Source organism: Harpegnathos saltator, unplaced genomic scaffold (assembly GCF_003227715.2).
Source record: "Harpegnathos saltator strain DR-91 unplaced genomic scaffold, Hsal_v8.6 scaffold45, whole genome shotgun sequence".
NCBI lineage: Eukaryota > Metazoa > Arthropoda > Insecta > Hymenoptera > Formicidae > Harpegnathos > Harpegnathos saltator.
Genome location: NW_020230261.1, coordinates 34,692 through 55,504, shown reverse-complemented (window position 1 = coordinate 55,504; position 20,813 = coordinate 34,692). Strand labels below are relative to the sequence as shown.

Sequence of the window (20,813 nt, the reverse complement as noted above, 5' to 3'; positions counted from 1 at the left end):
CACTTGAAATTACGAAGTTACTCCCCATCCTCCTTCTCCTCCCTATCCAAAGTAGAGTAAGAGTAAACTTCTGTTCATATACGTAGTTAGAAAGATCTCTCGTATATGAAACTTTGTCAGGAACAATTTTTTGATACGACAAATGTTTTTAGAGTTTTTGGGTTTTCACATTTTATGTGGACTACCCTATATAATCAGAGACAAATAAGAGAAACAAAGAGAGAGAGGGGGGAGAGAAAGAGAGAGAGAGAGAGAGAGAGAGAGAGAGAGAGAGAGAGAGAGAGAGAGAGAGAGAGAGAGAAAGAGAGAGAGAGTGAATGAGTGAGTGAGTGAGTGAGTGAGTGAGTGAGTGAGAAGAGGGGGCAGAAAAAAAACAGGAGTTAGTGGAAGGCATGGAAAAGGCAGACGAAGGTGTGCGCATTCGTAGTAACGAAACAAATAGGCCAGCGACTTTCACCGCGCAACCAAGAGCGGCTATGTGGTAGTGGAAGCTTGGAACAGCTGCATAGTTAGACTTGTGTTCGAAGAGTCAGCAATACGCCTGAGTAAAAGTTCCTTCGTTCGTTTTCTCAAAGAAAAGAAAACGGTAATCGCATTCTGGAAAAGATACGAAGTGTATGCCGTGTGCGAGAGTGTAGTTCTCCCATATTTTTTCTCATTCGTTTGTCTGCATTTATATCTGCGCACGTGACCATAAATACGACTAAAAAATCATACGGTGAAATTCATTTCATATCTCATATAATATATATCACGAAGAATATTATAAATTATATTCTTCTTCGTTTCTCCGACACTGATTCAGACGGATGTTTCCTTGATATCGACAAGCAGTGCATTATTTAACTTCGACAACTTGTTAACAAGTCCGCGTTTGACAAATTCGAATATTTCTATAAACGATTGTTGAGGCAGTGCATTTTCGTGTCATCTACGACGAGTAAGACAAGCGAAATAGCAAGCGGAGACATCGTTATTAATAATGTGTCCTCGCGGATGCTGCTGACACACGCGCGCGCGCGTGATGTGTGTGTGTGTATGCGCGTGCGCGCGTGTTGTATGTGTGGTGATAGAGAAAGAGAGAGAGAGAGAGAGAGGTGAGGGGGACAAAGAGAGAGAAAGGGTGGGAGAGGGAGAGGGAGAGAGAGAGGAAGACCGAGAGTGAGGTAGAAGAGTAAGGGGAAGAGAGGAAGAGAGATCATCGTGTGAGGCTTGAGAAGCGAAAAGAAATAAGCGTGTACTGTGAGTGGCACGAGAAATGCACGGGCGTGGATCCGGCGAAACTGAGTGACGAGATGACACAGCGACGATGCCCGATCTGGGGCATCGCTCCGCAACGCTGCACGATTATTTGGATGGCATTTTGTTGGATCATGTTACCTTCTGAGATTGGTAGGTGCAATCGAATTCAAAGAAGTTCGAAATTTTGTTGAAACATAGGACGCCATATCCGACGATAGCTCGTGCATTTTAGAAAAATCTGCTTGATATAATGAAATGATATTTAATTTAAGTAAATAGTTATTTTATATATTTATATAAGAAAATAATTCTTATTTTATTTTAGACCATTGCTCTTTTTTATATGAAGTAAATATTATTCCGCAGTGAAAGATACATATTTCTAAATAAAAAAGAAAGGTTATGACAAAAATATTTACTTATATATTTACTTTATTTGAGTATAATTGTTTTTAATCGTAAAATAGTAAATGAAGAGTACAATAACAATAAAACTAAACTTAAACTTTTATTTATTTTTCATTAATTTTTCTCAGAACATTATCGAATATTTTGAATGGAAACGAAACTGCTTATCACTGATGACTACTTGTATTTAAGCGCTTCTATGCGATTAGTTATATTTCCGTTAAGAAATGAATTTTGTTGAAAAAATAAATACTATATAGCGGTGACCATTAAAACTTGACTCTTTTACAACTTACATATTTTTAAAAGTTTGTATAAATATATATTTTTGTCTAAAATTTAATATATTAACTATATTAATATTATCATTTTTTAAATTTTGAACAATTTTTAATGAACCTTCCCAGCAAACACAATATTACGTACAATATTATGTGTTATATAACACATGTGTTATATAACAGTTATATTGTTGAGTAGGAAATTACAACTAACATGCACGTTATATGTAATATTGTGTTTGCTGAGTTCATATTAAAATGTTCTAAATTGGGATTAAAACATTATCAGTAAAAATATATAAGTTTAAAGAAGATAATAATTAACTTCAGCACTAAAAGCTATATTTTTATGCAGAAATAGCATGTAAGCAAAGCCTCCCACTAAATAAAATCTAATTTAACTTACTCTATATCACTAATATTAACATATATTGTCTCAGTAGAATATATAAAAATATAAAGGATATATTTGTGATATTATTGTAAGAAATGAATTTAGTTTATTAGGTTAAGTTATATAGATTAGGTTAGGTAAATTTCTTCACATTTATACTACATACTTCTACATTACCTCTATATATGAAATTATGTTCAATGCTAGAGTGTACAGTCTGTAAAGTAAAAGCGTGTACAGGTTAATGTGTAGAAAAATTTATTTTTAATGATTTTTAAATACATGGATTTGTTGTACTCCATGAGAAGAAAAATGCTATACCATTAATAATGAGTCCAGTCACCACCGGCATTGATAATTGCCTGGCATCTCCGAGGCATACTTTCCACTAAGTTGACTGCGTATTCGTTCAGTAAAGACCTCCAAATGAGACGAATTTGTCGTGTCAGCTGCTTCAAAGTGCACACTCTTTTTCCTCGAAGCTTGTGTTTGAGATATGCCCACACATTTTCAACGGGATTTGCATCTGGCGACTGCGATGGCCAATCAAGTGTGACGATGCCAGACTGCTCTTTTCACTCGGTGCAAAGCTTGCTCCGGTGTTTTGGGTCGTTGTCTTCTTGTAAGATCCTGTCCTTGTTTTTTTTTATGAAGCAATGTTCAGTAGTCGGCAACAAACATTTCTCATAAATTTTAAGTATTAAGGTCGGGTTCCGCTTAAACAAATTCACAATTTTTTTCCATATTCGGCGTCACTTTGCCTATCGAGCCACGTTCTGGCAAGTCATCGACATTTTTTATCTTCTTATATTGCTGAACGCACTTAGCGACGAACGATTTTGACTTTCCCATGTATTTAGCAGCCATTGCATATGACATTTTTGGTCCTTTGGGGTGGGAACAAAGGAACACAGCCTCGTAGCGCGATGCGGCACTCATGGCGGTTAACGCGTTTCTCAGGTTAGAGTTAGACGCCAACTGAATCTTTTGTGACAAAGCATTCACGACAAAGATTTCATCTATCGGGTCACAAAAAAACTAGGACGATATTTGAAGCCAACTGCCATTTATGTCGTACACGCTTTTACTTTACAGACTGTACTTCATGTCTTTCACATTTTTCTTAAAACTTTTTCATAAACAATTCACGACGATTAAAACTTTTTAAATATTACTCAGAGTAATGATCTTGATAATATACAGGTTGTTCGGTAATTAGTTGCCAACCCGAAGAGTGAAGGTAGATTAGGTTAAGACAAACATAAAGGTCCCAACTGTTTTGCGAGATTCGCAATAATTATCGAGTTATTAATTACAGAAATCTGACGAATGAGCGCGCGCTGAGATAAATGATTGGAGAAGCGTCGTAGCCTCTCGGGTTAATAATTTTGAAATTTCCAAAAATCGATAAGTTAACAAAAGTTAGGGCATTATTATAGTAATATATTCTGAGATAAAACAACAAATAGCAGCGAGTTGTCTTTCTCCTCGCCGCACACCGGCGACAGTTTCTGAATCGACTGAGCCGCGCTGTGGCCTGAGCAGCTGCAACGCTTTCCCAATCATCTGTGTCGGCGCGCTTTCACTCCTCAGATTTATCATTAATAACTTGATAATTATTGAAAATTTCGCAAAACGGTATGGAACTTTTATGTTTGTCTTAACTCAATTTACTTTCACACTTACCGACTTCTGAAAATTTCAAAATCATCAAATTAACAAAACTCAGGGTACTATTGTAACAATATATTCTTGAGACTAAATAAAGCAAGAAAGTCTAATACCACTTTTTCTTCAGACAAATAGTTAACAAGATATCGTAAGTTAAATATTGAAAAAGTTACAGAGTTTTCCTTAAATATCTAAAAGAATATTAGTCAAATAGAAAAATATTTTAGACAAAAGTTGTTCAAATTGATTGGTAGAAAAAAACAGTGTAATAAAAATTGGATTTCCTATTTAAAAAACGCAAGTTGACCTTCAAATGACATTCAAGGTCGAAGTTAAGGTCAAATTTGAGGTCAAAAAAACAGAACTTTATGAATCCTAAAACTTTTGTTCGAGTCATTTTTTCCTGTAATGCATAGATTCTGAGATGGAGGGTCCGTTACTTTTGGAAACTTGGTATATATATACAGGATATCCCATTTTAACTTTCGCATTAAATTATTTATTAATTTTATTTATTTATTATATAAATAATTTATTAATTATTAATTATTTATTATTATTTATTATTTATTATTATAATTACTTATCGACCTTTGGAAATTTCAAAATTATTAAATTAATAAAAGTTAAGGCACTATTATAGTAATATATTCTTGATAGTAAATAAAATAAAAATGTCTAATACTATATTTTCTTTCGACGAATAGTTAGTGAGATATCGTAAGTTTAATGTTGAAAAAGTTACCAAGTTTTCCTTAAATATTTAAAAAAATATTAGGCAAATGAAAAATATTTCAGACAAAAGTTGTTAAAATTAATTGATAGAAAAAGAAAATATAATAAAAAATTGGGCTTTCTATTTAAAAAAATTAAGTTGACCTTCAACTTGAAACCTTCAACTTCAACCTTGAAAATGACCTCCAAATAAAAAACTGATAATGCCATTCTCTTTCCCCTTCGAAATCATGGAACACGTGTTTTAGCTTTTTTTAATATCTTTCATAGTTTTCAAGATTTTTTAATGCGTAAGTTAAATGCGAAAGTTAAAATGGGACACCCTGTATATATTAAGATTAAGATTCTGATATTTCAGACTCTTTCACGATATAGAAAAATATTTAATCGGTTGTCTACTTTGTGCGTGCGCGCGCACGTATGTGTATGTGCTGCGTTTAAGAATTGTTTGCGACGTTCCGTAAACATTTCAATTCACTTATTTAGGGGGAGGAGCTGTTTTTGATTGTTTCTTTCCTTCGAAGAGTATATTAGAATGTTCACAAAATGTTCAAAACAAATTCAAGTTAAATACGGCATAAACTCGGAAATCAAATAAAAAAGGTAAGTTTAATAAAAATTGCAACATTTATCAATATAAAAGTTTATATAAAGATTTTATTTATATTGTTGCGCTTCGTGTGCGTCTCTCTCAATTATTATTGAGACGTAGTCAAAGAGATCGTTCTTCAGTTCGAAGGATTGGTATCGATTTTCCAGAAAACAGCTGACCGGATTATAATAGCTGACTCGACCGAGATTTGAAACAGACGCTGTCATACACCGCGCAGACATAACAATATAAAGATTTATTCAATTTTTTTTAAATAAATATATATAACTTATTTATCATAATACAATTAAACATATTTCATAAATTTTTTCTTCAATAAAGATATACATTATTTTATTTTTATTATAAAAAATATATTTATTTATATTAATATTTTAATACTTTAATATTTGAAATAGCAAACTTTTCAATTTAACAAGTTTAAATAAATAATAAAGTTAAAAATAAGATTAATTAAATTAATTTAATAAATTTGGAAAAATAGATTTTAATATTAAAATGTATTTAATATAGATGGATTTAAAAACGAGGAATTAAAATTATAAATAAATATTTCTTATACTTTAGTAAATATTAATTGGAAAATAAACTATATATATGGTACACACATTTACGTATATGTTGCGTAGTATGTGCATACGTGTGTGTGCACGCGTACGTGTGTGTGCACATGTATGTGTGTGTGTGTGTTTGTGCGATATGAGAATTATTAAAAAAATTGCGTCGGCTACTACGAAAATCTGTCATAAATTTTTTTTAATTTTTCATTTCAATGGCATATTTCAAATTTTTCATTTCATGGCATATTTCAAAACTCTGCTTTATATTATATTATATATTGTAGTATGGTACGATGTTGATTATTTATAGTTTAACAGTGTGCTAATGTGAGCGTTATGAATCATGTTAAAGAAATAGAGAAAATTGAAAGTTACGTACAAGGATAGTTAGAAAATATACTTTTATTTAAGTGTTAACATCAACCGAAATCAAAGTTAGATTCGAGTAGAATGAAATTCGACACTTTCGGAGTCTACTTCATTTTCAATAATTGAGAATCAGGGTGATGAGTTGGAATGTAATCATATGAACGTAAATAGTGAATTGCGCAGTGAATATCTAAAAACAAATATTATTTTGGAAATTATTGAAAATATCCACTAGATCAGAGCTCGGCAAAATATGCACGCGACGGCCGATTTTCGACTATCTCCGCCCACCGCTATTCCCTTCACCTCGCCGCTCCGCGCGCTGCCTACAAGCCGTTCGAACCTCAGGAGCGTGTTTCCAATAGTTTTCACGTCACCCATGAGGTACTATTGTTGACGCGTTTTTTTTTTAAGTGGTATCCCCAGTAGACCTCTTCATTTTTCAAAAACGAAATTTATAAAAAATGAAAAATGTTCTTCTTTAAGCGACGATTCCTTACCACGTTTTATGCGACTCGTTACATGCAATATCCAAATTGACGTTTCCACTCTTACCAATAAAAGACGCCGAAAATCGAATTGAATATTCTTCATTTAACATATTTTATTTCACTTCTGTTCAATTAATTACGGGTTGTTACAGTCATCAGTGGATTAGGCTTACTGGGGATTCCACTTAAAAAAAAAAACGCGTTAACAATAGTACTTCATGGGTGACGTGGAAAACTATTGGAAACACGCTCTTGAGACTCGAGCGGCTTGTGGGTAGCGCGCGGAGCGGCGAGGTAAAGGGAATAGCGGTTGGCGGAGATAGTCGAAAATCGGCCGTCGCGTGCACATTTTGCCGAGCTTTGCACTAGATCATATTGGATGACCATTGCGTAAAAATATGCAAATTAGTAAATATAATAGATATTTCCAATAGCAGCGTGCACTTTTAACTGAAAAATGGGGTATGCCAAAATTCTCTACAAGTGGTATTTATTTATGCTGCAGCAAAAATTTAACTATTTTATTATTTTTTTGGCACATTTGCATTGCAATCTAAAAAACTTTTTGTATCGATTTATCTGCCATTATATTTCAGAAACAAAGGAACGATCAAAATAGTGAACGCATAAATATTCTCCACTATTTAGACAGGATTAATTAAATTTATATATAATCTGAGTTACAAAATATTTGATCTTGTATGTATATGTGCATAAAGTTCAAAATTGTAGGACATTCTAATAAATAAATATTAAAATGTATTAGGTGCGCAACTAAGTTCTCGCTGTTTTTTTGATGAAAATGCAACTTTATTGTGAAAAAATGGTTACAAATGAATCATTCAAAATATTGCCCATCGCTAGCAACAACTTTTTCCCATCTTTCTGGCAGAGCTCGAATACCGTCACGGTAGAAGTGTTCGCCTTTTGAGGCTATCCACGAATCAAGCCATTTTGAGATGTCTTCATATGAGCGGAACTGCTGATTAGCCAGACCATGTGCCATCGAACGGAACAAGTAATAATCGGACGGCGCAATATCTGGGGAATATGGCGGGTGGGGTAGGACTTCCCATTTGAGTGTTTCTAAGTAGGTTTTAACGGGTTTGGCAACGTGAGGCCGAGCGTTGTCATGCTGTAGAATCACTTTTTCGTGCCTCTGCTCGTATTTTCGCGCAGTGCTCGGCTCAATCGCATCAATTGAGTTCGATACCGTTCCTCAGTGATGGTTTCGTTCGGTTTCAACAGCTCATAATAAATAACACCGCCCTGGTCCCACCAAATACACAGCAAAACCTTCGCAGCGTGAATATTCGGCCGAGCCGACGACGTAGAAGCATGACCGGGCAGTCCCCATGATTTTGTTCTCTTTGGGTTGCTGTAATGAATCCATTTTTCATCACCCGTAACGATGCGATGAAGAAAACCCTTCCTTTTTTGCCGCTGGAGCAGTTGTTCACAGGCGAAAAACGACGCTCAACGTCTCTTGGCTTCAAATCATAAGGAACTCAAGTTCCTTGTTTTTGAATCATTCCCAACGCATGCAATCGCTTGGAAATGGCTTGGCGGGTAACTCCTAATGCTGAAGCAAGCTCTTTTTGCGTTTGGCACGGATCCTCATCGAGCAATGCCTCCAATTCAGCGTCTTCGAAGATTTTTGGTCTTCCTTCACGCGAACGGTCGTCAACATCGAAATCACCGTCTTTGAAGCGACGGAACCAATCACGGCACGTTGTTTCACTTAGAGCAGCATCTCCGTAAACTTTTTGGAATTCTCGATGCGCTTCAGCCGCCGTTTTCTTCGAATGAAAGAAGAAAAGCAACACTTCCCGCAAATGACGATTATTTGGCACAAAATCAGACATTTTCACACAACCAAAAGTATATGACGCAAAAACAAAATCACTAATGTGTCAAAGCGGTTTGTTTACCATATGTCTAAGCTTGGTTCATGACGTTTTGGTTATGTCACAATCGACCAGCACTTACTACTGGAGCCATCTCTTGAAAAACAGCGGGAACTTAGTTGCGCACCTAATATTTAAATTTTTTCTTTTTTTATTACGAGGGGAAATCTTCATGAATACCCCTGCCCTTTTGGGGAGGGGCGGGGTTTATGCATAGATATAGGAATATAGAGATGGAGCGTGAAATCAGTACTTAGACAAGGGAGGTGAAGCCACTGAGGGAGGAGCGACGAGGTAAAGTGTGAGCATTTTTCATTGGATGAAATGATGCACAGGCACAGTGGCGCTGAATACAACACATTTTAATGTATATTCTTACAAGGCCCGATAAACATACATTACATTATTTACATACCTTTAAATAATACAATTTTATTAAATATATGACTTTATAAACACATACATACACACATTCAGGGTTAAAAAAATTGCTTTTTAAAAATAATTCATTGCACCCAGATACCACAAATTATCCCTAATATTGTCTTAGACACACTTAAGATATCTTAGGATACTCTTAGGATATTTTAGGATATTCTTTACTCTTTACTTATGTTCGTCATTGGATATATTATGGTAGACGATTTTTGAATATCTTATATTATCTAGGCTATTACCTATTAGGCAAGCTTATAATTATTTCTTGTAATAACAAATCTAATTTTATTTCTTATCAACACTGCTGTGTTTCACTTCCTATAACCTCTTCACAATGTTTCTCTGTTTATATATGCTACACGCATGCGTACAATAACAACTAATGAAAAGTGCTCATACTTTACCTCGTCACCCTCCCCGCAATGGCTTCATCCCCCCGAGCTTACGCTCCATCTCTATATTCCTATATCTATGGGTTTATGCCGGACTCTTACCGGCTAAAACCCCCCTGGGGTGTTTTTCAGGTGGATCGTAGTGGGGTGCTAGAGGGACTGCGCCAGCATTTCGTCACCAGAGATATATTAGGTGTACAAATAAGTTTTAAAGAGTTTTTTGTATGACGTATACTGCTGGTTTACAAATCGAAAATTCTCCCGCGGTTTCGTCACGTGACTGTAACAGGTCCAGAGTAATAAACACGACGCAGAAGTTGGCTCAGGATTCAAACGTTCTTAAACATTAATAGGTGAAAGATGGCAAGTGACAAAACATTTATTTGTCACTGCATTCGTTACGAATTTCACCAAGGGAAAAATGCAAAAGCATGTACATCGATATGTTCTGTTCTTGGGAGAATACTGTATCGAAAAGCACGTGTGAATTTTGGTTCAGGTGGTTTAAAGCTAATGATTTTGAGGTTAGTGATCGTAGCGGCGCCCCGCAGAAGGTTGAACATGAGTAATTGCAAGCATTACTGGATGAAGACTCCACGCAAACGCAAAAAGAACTTGCTGAACAAGTGGAAGTAACTAAACAAACTATTTCTAATCGTCTGCACGCAATGGAAAAGATTCACAAAGAAGGAAAATGGGTGCCACATGAACTAAGTCAGAGGAATAAAGATGAGCGTCATGAAGTATTTGAATCTGTTAAACAAACAATGTAGGAAGTCTTTTCTGTGAAAAATTATGACAGGCGATGAGAAGTGAATATGATTTGATAATCCCAAACGCTAAAAACACTGGATAGATCCCGGTCAAGCAACGACATCAACACCGAAGCGCAATATTCACTTGAAGAAAATTTTGTTATGCATCTGGTAGGATATCAAGGGTTGTTGCATTATCTCTTGCAATCGGGTAAAACTGTTACTGTTAATCGCTACAAGCAACAATTGCTGCAATGAGGAAATCAGTCGAAAACGTCCATTTATTGGCAAAGGATTGCACTCTTAAATTGCTCCATGATAACGCCAGACCGGATGTTGCGAAATCGGTCAAGGAAAGGTTATTGACGTTTGCCTGGGAAGTTTTGGAGCACCCGGCGTATAGTCCCGACATAGCCCCTTCAAACCATCACTTGTTCCGATCCATACAAAATGCTTTATCTTCAGTTCACTTCCGGACATTTGACGAACTGCAAAAATGGATTGACGACTTCATCGTATCGCACGACGAATACTTCTTTACTGCTGGAATCCGCTAGCTGCCTGACCAATGACAGAAGGTGATAGATAATGGTGGCGCATATTTTGATTAATAAATATATTCTTCTTTTCTCTCAAATATGTTTTGCATTGTCTTAAGAACGCTTTAAAACTTATTTGTACACCTAATATTTGACTATTGATATACGTATACAGGATGATTCATTATAAGTTGCCAACCCGAAGTGTGAAGGTAGATTGGGTTAAGACAAATATAAAAATCCTATACCGTTTTACGAGATTTGCAATAATTATCGAGTTATTAATGACAGAAATCTAAGGAGTGGGAGCGTGCCGACATAAATGATTGGAGAAACGTTGCAGCTGTTCAGGTCATAGCGCGACCCAGTCTATCCAGAAACTATTGCCGATGCGCAGCGGAGGGAAGGACAACGCACCACTATTGGTGTTTTATTTCGCCGCACCTACGTCTCGCCGCATGCCGCTAACAGTTACTGGGTCGACTGGAGCGCGTTGTAACTTAAAAGGCTGCGGCACTTCTCCAATCATCCATCTCAGCGCGCGCTCATCCGTCAGATTCCTATAATTAATAACTCAATAATTATCGAGAATTTCGCAAAACGATAGGGGACTTTTATGTTCGTCTTAACCCAATCTACCTTCACACTTCGGGTTGACATCTAATTACCGGACATCCTGTATAATAACTATTACAATGCTGTAATGTAACAAAATGTAACATGGTATATAATTTCTGTTACATATAATATACACCAGGGTTGGGAAAGTTACTTTTTAAAAGTAACTTAAAAGTAACTCGTTACCGTTACCATTACTTTCGGTAAAAAGTAACTCATTACCGTTACTCGTTACTGATCTTAAAAAATAACGCGTTACCGTTACTTGAAAGTAACGATATTTTATTTCGTTACTTTCCATTACTTTTGTAAATCCAGGATTATAAGAAAGGTGCTAAGACAAGATATAAATCGGACATAAGAAGATTAGAAATGTATATATATATTTATTTAAATATTTTTATTATTTTATGTTATTAAGTATTGTACTTAATGAAAAGTTTCTTAATTAATGGATATGAATTTAATATTTGGACATTAGTGCCTGTTGACTTTAAAAATCTTTGCCATTCATCATAGGCAGATTTCTCATTTGATGTTTGCTATTTAAAATTTAAAAAGTCATTGTTATTATTGTGCTTATCAGACATCAAAAAAATTTTTAATTGAAGGAATTCCTTATAAATCTTCTAAATACGTTTGCGCAAGTTTTCACTTATCTTCAGCTAACCAACTCAATTTGGGATGCAAACAGCTGGCAATTATCAATTCTTCTTTTTCGAGTGTAGTACAAAACCTAAAGTTAAATCAATAAAATTAAATATGAACATATTGATTTTTCTTTTTGATCAGATGAATGTTGTTTGATGAACATATGTATTAACCAAATTACACCAACTTACCTTTCTTTTAAACCTTTCTGTATAGCTACGGCCAATGGATGACAATATATGAGTCCATCTTTATTGGTTCTCATTACATTCAGCATAAAACAAAAAATGCATAGAAATTAAATACAATTAAGTTTAATTTTATAAAAATTAAAAAGTAACGATTAAAGTAACGGACGTTTTATTACTCGTTACAAAAAAAATATATCGCCGTTACTTTTTCGTTACTGACACCAAAAAGTAACGGCGTTACCTAATCGTTACTCAAAAAAGTAACGATATCAGTAACGGCGTTACAAGTAACGCGTTATTTCCCAACCCTGACACGTTAATTATAATTATAATTTCCAATTCAAATGATATAAATCATATAATAGAAATAAGACGTGTAAGTAACATGTTACTAAAAAGTTACAAGGAGAAAATAAACTGTCACTGTTAAAATTTTATAAATTATGAAATTTATTAAATGTAATTGATACATTTGTTTGATTTAACATATAATTAAAAAGTACCAGAATAAAAATATATAGTACATTTAATAATTAACAAAAATTGCAAGTTTACTTATATGATTATGTTATTAGAAATTATTTTATTACTTTGCATAAATAAATCGTCAGAATGTCAAAATATAAAGAAAAATAATACCTTGATATTAATTGTAATATAATTAGTAATATGTTGGATCTTCCTTTGCCTTTATTACGGCTTCTAGACGTTGTAGCATAAAGTCGATTAGTATTGCTAAAATACCTGGCTCAGCTTTAATCCATTCTTCAAATAGCGTAGCTTTATACTTTAATATTTTCTTGTTTCGATTATTTTCATTTCAATTTTAGCACACTACAGTCCAATCCCATAAGTATTCTTTAAGATTAAGATTTGGACTATGAAGAGGTTATTTATGAACGTTAAGAATATTAATGTCATTCTTTTGAAGAAATTTTTTGACAATAGATAAGGAATGCTTAGAGTCATTATCATGTTAAAAATAAAATCGTTTCCGAGATATATATTTTGAATGGATATTCGCAAATTGTTTTTTAAAATATTGCGATAATAAAATCTGTTTATCCTGCCACTGATCTCTTTCAAATTATTAAACCCTGTATGTAAGAAGCAATGCCATAACATAATGCATTGAGAATGTTGATTCCTGAATAATATATGCAGAAACATTGAAATTAACGATTGTTTAGAAGTTGATAATACGATTTTCGCGAGATGTCATACATCTATTTTGTCCCAATCTGTGAAGATTTATCGCAATAGGTCCATCTTCTTAAGGATTTTGCATACATTTTCAAATGGAAGCTTACGATATTTGGCAATAGTTCCAATAGATTTTTTGGCTTCGTAATCAACTACAATAATAATTCGAATAACCTCCAGAAGTTCCTTTGTTTTAGGCATTTTTTGATAATATGATTATCAAATTATATAGGAAATTATAAGTTTAGAAAAAGAGTAGTTAAATAAAATATATTTATTTTGACTATATTTATCTTTAGAATAATCCTAACTCGAAAACAAGAACGAAATAATAAAGATTACTTATTTTTGAAATTATTAATTTTAAATAATATTAAAGTTTTCTTCACAAATAGACTTTCGTATTTGGTATAACAATATATAAAATTTTTTTTATATTGTTGGCTACATTATTTTTAAACCACAGCGAATTCTATTGGTAAAAGAATTTTCAAAGAACTAATGAGAAACAAATTGAATCATCAATATTACCATTTTGATTTTGATTACATATTTATGATTCCCATTGTGTATAAAGGATGTATAAAAATATTTCAGACAGAAGTTGTTAGAATTAATTGGTAGAAAAAGATAATACGTATAATAAAAAATGGGGTTTTCATTTAAGAAAAATAATGATCAGTGAATATCTCGAAAGTGGTGCCATCTGTAAACAAAATGATATAGTTGTTTTATGTCCTCCTTGAAGCTATATAACTTTTGTCTAAAACCTTTTTTCTAAAATGCTTAGTTTTCGAGATATTTCGCTGTCTCGGTACTTTTTATACACTCTGTATATACAGGGTTTACAAAGTTTGGAAACTCCTAAAAATTTCGAAAAATATGTACAGCAGCTGTACCTCGGGATAAGCCGAAGACATGGTGATTTGGATTCATCACTATATCGGAAAAAAAATGAAAGAACAGCGATTGTACTGTCGTACAGATTTGTAACTGCCTCCCTTATTCCCCTTCCATTGAGAATATGCGAGAGAGATCGCATAAAAGTGAGTGCATCCTTTTCTACGTGAGCTCTACCCCCATTCCTTGAACACGCAGTCTAGATATATTATGTCTATGACTTTATTTCGCCGCACCTACGTCTCGCTGTACGCCGACGACAGTTGCTAGATTGATTGGGCTGCCCTGTGGCCCGAGAGACCGCGACGCTTCTTTAATCATTCATCTCGACGTGCGCTTACTCGTCAGATTTTTGTCATTAACTCAATAATTATCGTAAATGTCGTAAAACAGTATGAGACTTTGATGTTTGTCTTAAGCCGGTCTGCGTCTTCACGAGCTCTGTAAAAATTGTTTTGGGACATTCTGTATATGTATAATATATACAGGTATGTATTATATATCCTGTATATATTATATATAATATATAATATCAGGTGTAGTAAAAAGAAATCCATTATTTTTGCATGAAATTGAAGGCTTTAATTACCATAGTTAGAATGATCCGATTTAGGTCAAATATGCGCCGTTTTGTTCGATAACTTGCTGCCATTTTGAAGGTAATTTCATTATGCCTCTCTCATAGAAGCCCTCGTCCCTATTGGCAAAAAATTGAGACAGTCGATTTTCATAAGCCTCTCTTGAAGCGAATTTTTCACCAGCAAAATTGTTCGCCATGGACAGGAACAGATGGTAATCACTTGGTGCCAGGTCCAGACTATAAGGTGGATGCATAAGAACCTCCCAACCAAGCTCCCGGAGCTTCTGGCGAGTCACTATCGATGTGTGTGACCTGGCGTTATCCTGATGGAACACAATTCCTCTCCTATTGGCCAAAGTTGGCCGCTTCTGGGCGATTGCTTCCTTCAGACGGTCCAATTGTTGACAGTACAGTTCCGAGTTAAGAGTTTTGCCGTAGGGGAGCAGCTCATAGTAGATAATTCCCTGCCAATCCCACCAAACACACAGCAAAACCTTCCTGGCCGTCAATCCTGGCTTGGCCACCGTTTCCGCCGGCTCACCCCGATTCGACCACGACCGTTTTCGCTTGACGTTGTCGTAAGTGATCCACTTTTCATCACTAGTGACCAACCGCTTCAGAAATGGGTCGATTTTGTTGCGATTCAGCAGCGATTCGCAGATGGAAATTCGGTCCATGAGGTTTTTTTGCGTTAACTCGTGTGGCACCCATCGAGCTTCTTTTTGTATCCAGCCTTATTCAAATGGTTCCAAACGGTTTTTTGTGCAATTTTTAGCTCTTGGGCAATCGAAACAGTGCTTACATGACGGTCGGACTCGACAATGTCCATGATTTTATCGATATTTTCGACAATTGGCCTTCCAGTGCGTGGTGCATCTTTGACATCGAAATTACCGGAACGGAATTGACGAAACCAAAGTTGCGCGTGATTGGCTGTTACAGTATCAGGACCATAAACACTATTCACATTTTCGGCAGCCTGGCTTGCGTTTTCGCCTTTATCGAAGAAAAACTGTAAAATATAGCGTATTTTTTCTTTGCTAGTGTCCATCTTTGACGCGCATTCAAACAAAACTGAGTCAACTAATCACAAAACTGTCAGAAAAGTTTTTTTAGTACGAAATCTCATCTTTCTAACGCCATCTAATGGAACCCGATCGGACTTATACAACGCGAGATACAGATAACTAAAGCCATCTATTGGAAAAATAATGGATTTCTTTTTACTTCATCTGATATATACAGGATAGCTTAAAGTGCCACTTAAAGTGCCACTTAAAGTGCGACAACCTAAAAACTCTAAAAATATTTGTCGTATAAAGACTTGTTCATGACAAAGTTTTATGTATCCAAGAAGTCTTTCTAACTATATAAACTATATAAACAAAAGTCCGCCCCCTTTTCTTTGAAGGGGGTAGAGGATAGCTTCGTAATTTTAAATGAGACCTACAAAATGTTATATATTTAGATTCTACGGAAAAAAACAAATAAACTTTACCTAAAATATTTCTTTAAAAAATCTTCTATCAAAAGTTATAAACATTTAAACTTTACGGTAACGTACATTAAAACTAAAGCAATAAAACCATAAATTAAATAAAAGACTTCATAGTTTTTCACAATTTTCACTTTATTAAATGTTCGAACTGTTAATCATTCTGGGGTCACGCTAGCGCAAGTTTCACGTATTTTTCATTTTAAATCTTCTTTTGTCATAGGTGGTTGAAGCATCATTTTTTCTTTGATGTATCCCTATGGTTGAAAATGGATGGCAACACTAATGCGTGCATATTAGGGTGGTCCTTATATTTTGACTTTCGAATTTTTGAGCTTGATCCCCCTGAAATGGTTTCAAATGCTAAAAAACAAATTCCTGTGAAATTTGAGCAACATTGGACAAAGGAAACATGTGCCGACGGTCCTTTGATTTTCTAACTTTCATTAGATTGTATATATTTATAATAGAATCAATTTAATCATAACTGTATATAAACATGACAGTTTTATAAAATTAAAAGTTGAAAAATACGAAATATCTCAACGTTTTTTATAAAGTACTCAAGGAACATAGAAAAGTCAAAATGACGTCGAAATGACGTCATTTTGACACCATGTTTTAGTCACGGCAGAAAAGTCAAAATGACGATTTTTGGTTACAAGATTTGGCTGTTTCTTGACGTCAAATTAACGTCTTACTACTAGCATAAGTATGTAGTAAGAAGGATTTTTCAGCATTGTGACATTGATTCCTCTAAATATCAAAAATTTGTTTATTAAATTTATAATTATATTATATAATTGTATATAATAATATAATTATAATATATATGATTATTTACAATGAATACATGTAGCACATATCATAAATACGTACAGGGTGTTTGAAAGCTTATCATGCAGACGACAGTTGGAGATAGATTGGATGTAGCCGAGAAGAAAAGTCATGTACCATAATGTCAAATTGGCAATAGTTATCGAGTTATTAATTGAAACATGTGAGCCAATGAGCGCGTAGGAAGCGCTGGACGGCCGCGGTAAGCACGTAGACATTTGATATAGGCGGAGTCAACGAGCGCCGATAGGCAAGCGCGCGCGGTGAGGGGCAACGGTAAGCGATAAGAGGCGAGCGCGCGCGACGAGGAGCAAGCGAGCACGAACGACGAGCGAGCGAGTGCAAGCGACAAGAAGCGGCCGCCCAGCGCTCTCTACGCGCTCATTGGCTCACATGTTTCAATTAATAACTTGATAACTATTGCCAATTTGACATTATGGTACATGACTTTCTTCTCGGCTACACCCAATTTATCTCCAACTTTCGTCTGCATGATAAGCTTTCAAACACCCTGTATACAAGGTATTTGAAAGCTTATCATGCAGACGAAAGTTGGAGATAGATTGGGTGTAGCCGAGAAGAAAAGTCATGTATCATAATGTCAAATTGCCAATAGTTATCGAGTTATTAATTAAAACATGTGAGCTAACGAGCGCGTAGAGAGCGGAGGGCGATTGCAGTAAGCACGTAGACATTTGATGCAGGCGGAGTCAGCGAGTAACGGTAGGCGAGTGCGCGCGGCGAGAGGCAACGTAAACGATAAGAGGCGAGCGCGCGCGACGAGGAGCGAGCGAGCGCAAGTGACAAGAGGCGAGCGAGCGCGACGAAGAGCGAGCGAGCGCGAACGACGAGGAGCGAGCGAGCTATAACGAAAAAGCTATAAAGAAAAAGCTCGCTCGCTCCTCGTCGCGCGCGATCGCCTCTTGTCGCTTACGTTGCCCCTCGCCGCGCGCGCTTGCCTACCGCCACTCACTGACTCTGCCTATATTGAATGTCTACGTGCTTACTGCGGCCGCCCTCCACTCTCTACGCGCTCGTTGGCTCACATGTTTTAATTAATAACTCAGTAACTATTGCCAATTTGACATTATGGTACATGACTTTTCTTCTCGGCTACACCTAATTTATCTCCAACTTTCGTCTGCATGATCAGCTATCAAACACTCTGTATATTAAAGATATATTACATATAAAATAAAAATAAAATTATTTTGAAAGAACGATTGGTTACATCGTACCTTCGTAAGTCGCTAGAAACCGACCAATCACAGTGAAATACTTTACTGTGATTAATCAGTTTATTGTGGAACTTGCGATTGCACGATGAAATTACATACAAATATAACAAATAAGAGTCATTTATATTAGTAAGAAAGCGCAAAAAAAAAGAATCTGTAAATTACAATAAAAACAAAGGAAAGTAAAATAATTTCATAGTGCACAGACTTTCACGATAAAACTTAAAGCAAAAATTTGATAATTAGCAAATGCTAATTATTAAAAATTTTTGTTTTAAGTTTTATTAAATAAATCAAATAAATAAAGGATATTAATTAGAAACATATATTACTGTTGCCCCTGTAATGACGTGAAATAGTAACAATGTCGCGTATTTACACCACTCACTGAGCACTGGTGCTAAACTAACGCTTTACGTATTCTTCGGGCTTCTGTAGATTGACTGTTGTACCAAACATCTGTAGAATAGTAGCTACAAAAAAAATATATCATTAATCAATAAACTTGTCTCGTTTGAAATATAGTGATTGCATTATCCAAAGAGATACTTCACAACTGCAGATTGAAAAAGAAACCTTTTTCAGATTTCAAATTTCAATTATCATTTGTAAATACAATGCAACTATGTATAAAATAAAGTAATTACCTTGAATAGCCTCATACGTTTTGCTCTTATTAAAGGTTATTTTACTTTTCTAACTACCTTTCCAGCTAATACATCTTGAGAGAGAATTACTGCACACATTATGAATTACTGTACTGCAAGACCTATACGGTTTTTGCTGCCAATTTTCACGTACTGTCCAGGTTACTAGGTTATGTCACTCCACACAAAAACACAAGCTGAACGTGGTATAATTTATTTATCTATTTTCGTGTGAAATTCTCATCAAATTTGCTACCAATCTGCGATCAATTTGATTATTAAGAAAATATAAGTTCTATGAACGAATTGATATTGTGATAATACCTAAATGTATTAATAACCTATAATAATATAAAATTATACAGGATTTTTCAATTAGTGCGGGTCGATGTTGGCAGCCTGTGGCGGCCATGTTGTTTTGGCGATGTCTGTCTAACCTGTTGTTTATTATTCAGTCACTGATGCCAAATCACCATGACAAGTTACACGATTGAGCAGCACGTCCAAATGATAAAACTTTATTATCAAAATGAGTGTTCGTTAGTGCAAACGTTGCGCGCGTTGCGCCCATTTTACGGCAGACGCGGTGGCCCTTCAAAGTCGACTCTCCAACGTTTGGTGGCCAAATTCGAGACGACCGGTTCGGTAAACGATCAGCCAACACCCGTACGTCAAAGGAACGCCAGATCGGCCGAGAACATCGCCGGTGTAAGTGAAAGTGTGCAGGAGAACCCGAGGCAGTCAATTCCTCGCCGTGCACAAGAACTCGGCCTTTCGCAGACTTCAACTTGGCGAATTTTGCGTCGGGACTTGGGCCTGCACCCGTACAAGATCCAACTGGCCCAGGAGCTCAAAGTTAATGACCATAGACAACGCCGTTTGTTCGCTGACTGGGCTTCGGAGCATTTGGAAGAGGACCCCAAGTTTGGCCGAAAAATCATCTTTAGCGACGAGGCGCATTTTTGGATGAATGGCTATGTTAACAAGCATAATTGCCGTATATGACACGACGCCAACCCATACGAGGTTCAACAGCAGGTAACAATGCATCCACAAAAAGTTACTGTTTGGTGCGGATTTTGGGCCGGCGGCGTCATTGGTCCGTACTTTTTCGAAAACGACGTTGGTGAGACCATCTTCGTCAATGGTGAGCGCTACAGAACGATGATAACCAATTTCTTTTGGCCCAAATTGAAAGATATGGACGTGGACGACATGTGGTTCCAGCAGAACGGCGCTACGTGCCACACAGCGGACGCCACGATGGACATTCTGCATGAACGATTTGAGAATATGGTTATCTCTCGCAGAGGTGACGTGAATTGGCCACCAAGATCGTGCGATTTGACCCCGCTAGACTTTTTCTTGTGGGGTTTTCTGAAGTCGCAGGTCTATGCCAATAAGCCGCAATCGACCGATGCCCTTAAAGTCAACATAACTCAGGCCATCGCTCAAATTCAGCCGGATCTATGCGGTAGAATCATTGAAAATTGGACCACTCGGATCCGTGCTACCGTGAGAAGCCGCGGCGGACATTTGAACGATGTTATATTCCACACATAATGGCATACATGGGCCTTTCAAATAAAAAAAGAATTTCGTTAATACCTCACACACAGCTTGTTTTATTCCATTGCAACATCGACCCGCCCTTATTA

General features: G+C 35.8%; 1 protein-coding gene across 2 annotated transcripts in view; it reads left to right on the top strand.

The window, feature by feature from the left end:
• Positions 1 to 312: 312 nt before the first annotated feature.
• Positions 313 to 20,813, top strand: part of LOC105182034 (dual oxidase-like) — a 38,066-nt gene continuing 17,565 nt past the window's right edge. For both annotated transcript variants that reach the window (XM_025301804.1, XM_025301805.1), the window contains exon 1: positions 313 to 1,392. In XM_025301804.1, coding sequence (XP_025157589.1) covers positions 1,296 to 1,392 — 97 coding nt within the window. In that variant the 5' untranslated portion in view covers positions 313 to 1,295. The remainder of the gene's footprint in view (positions 1,393 to 20,813) is intronic.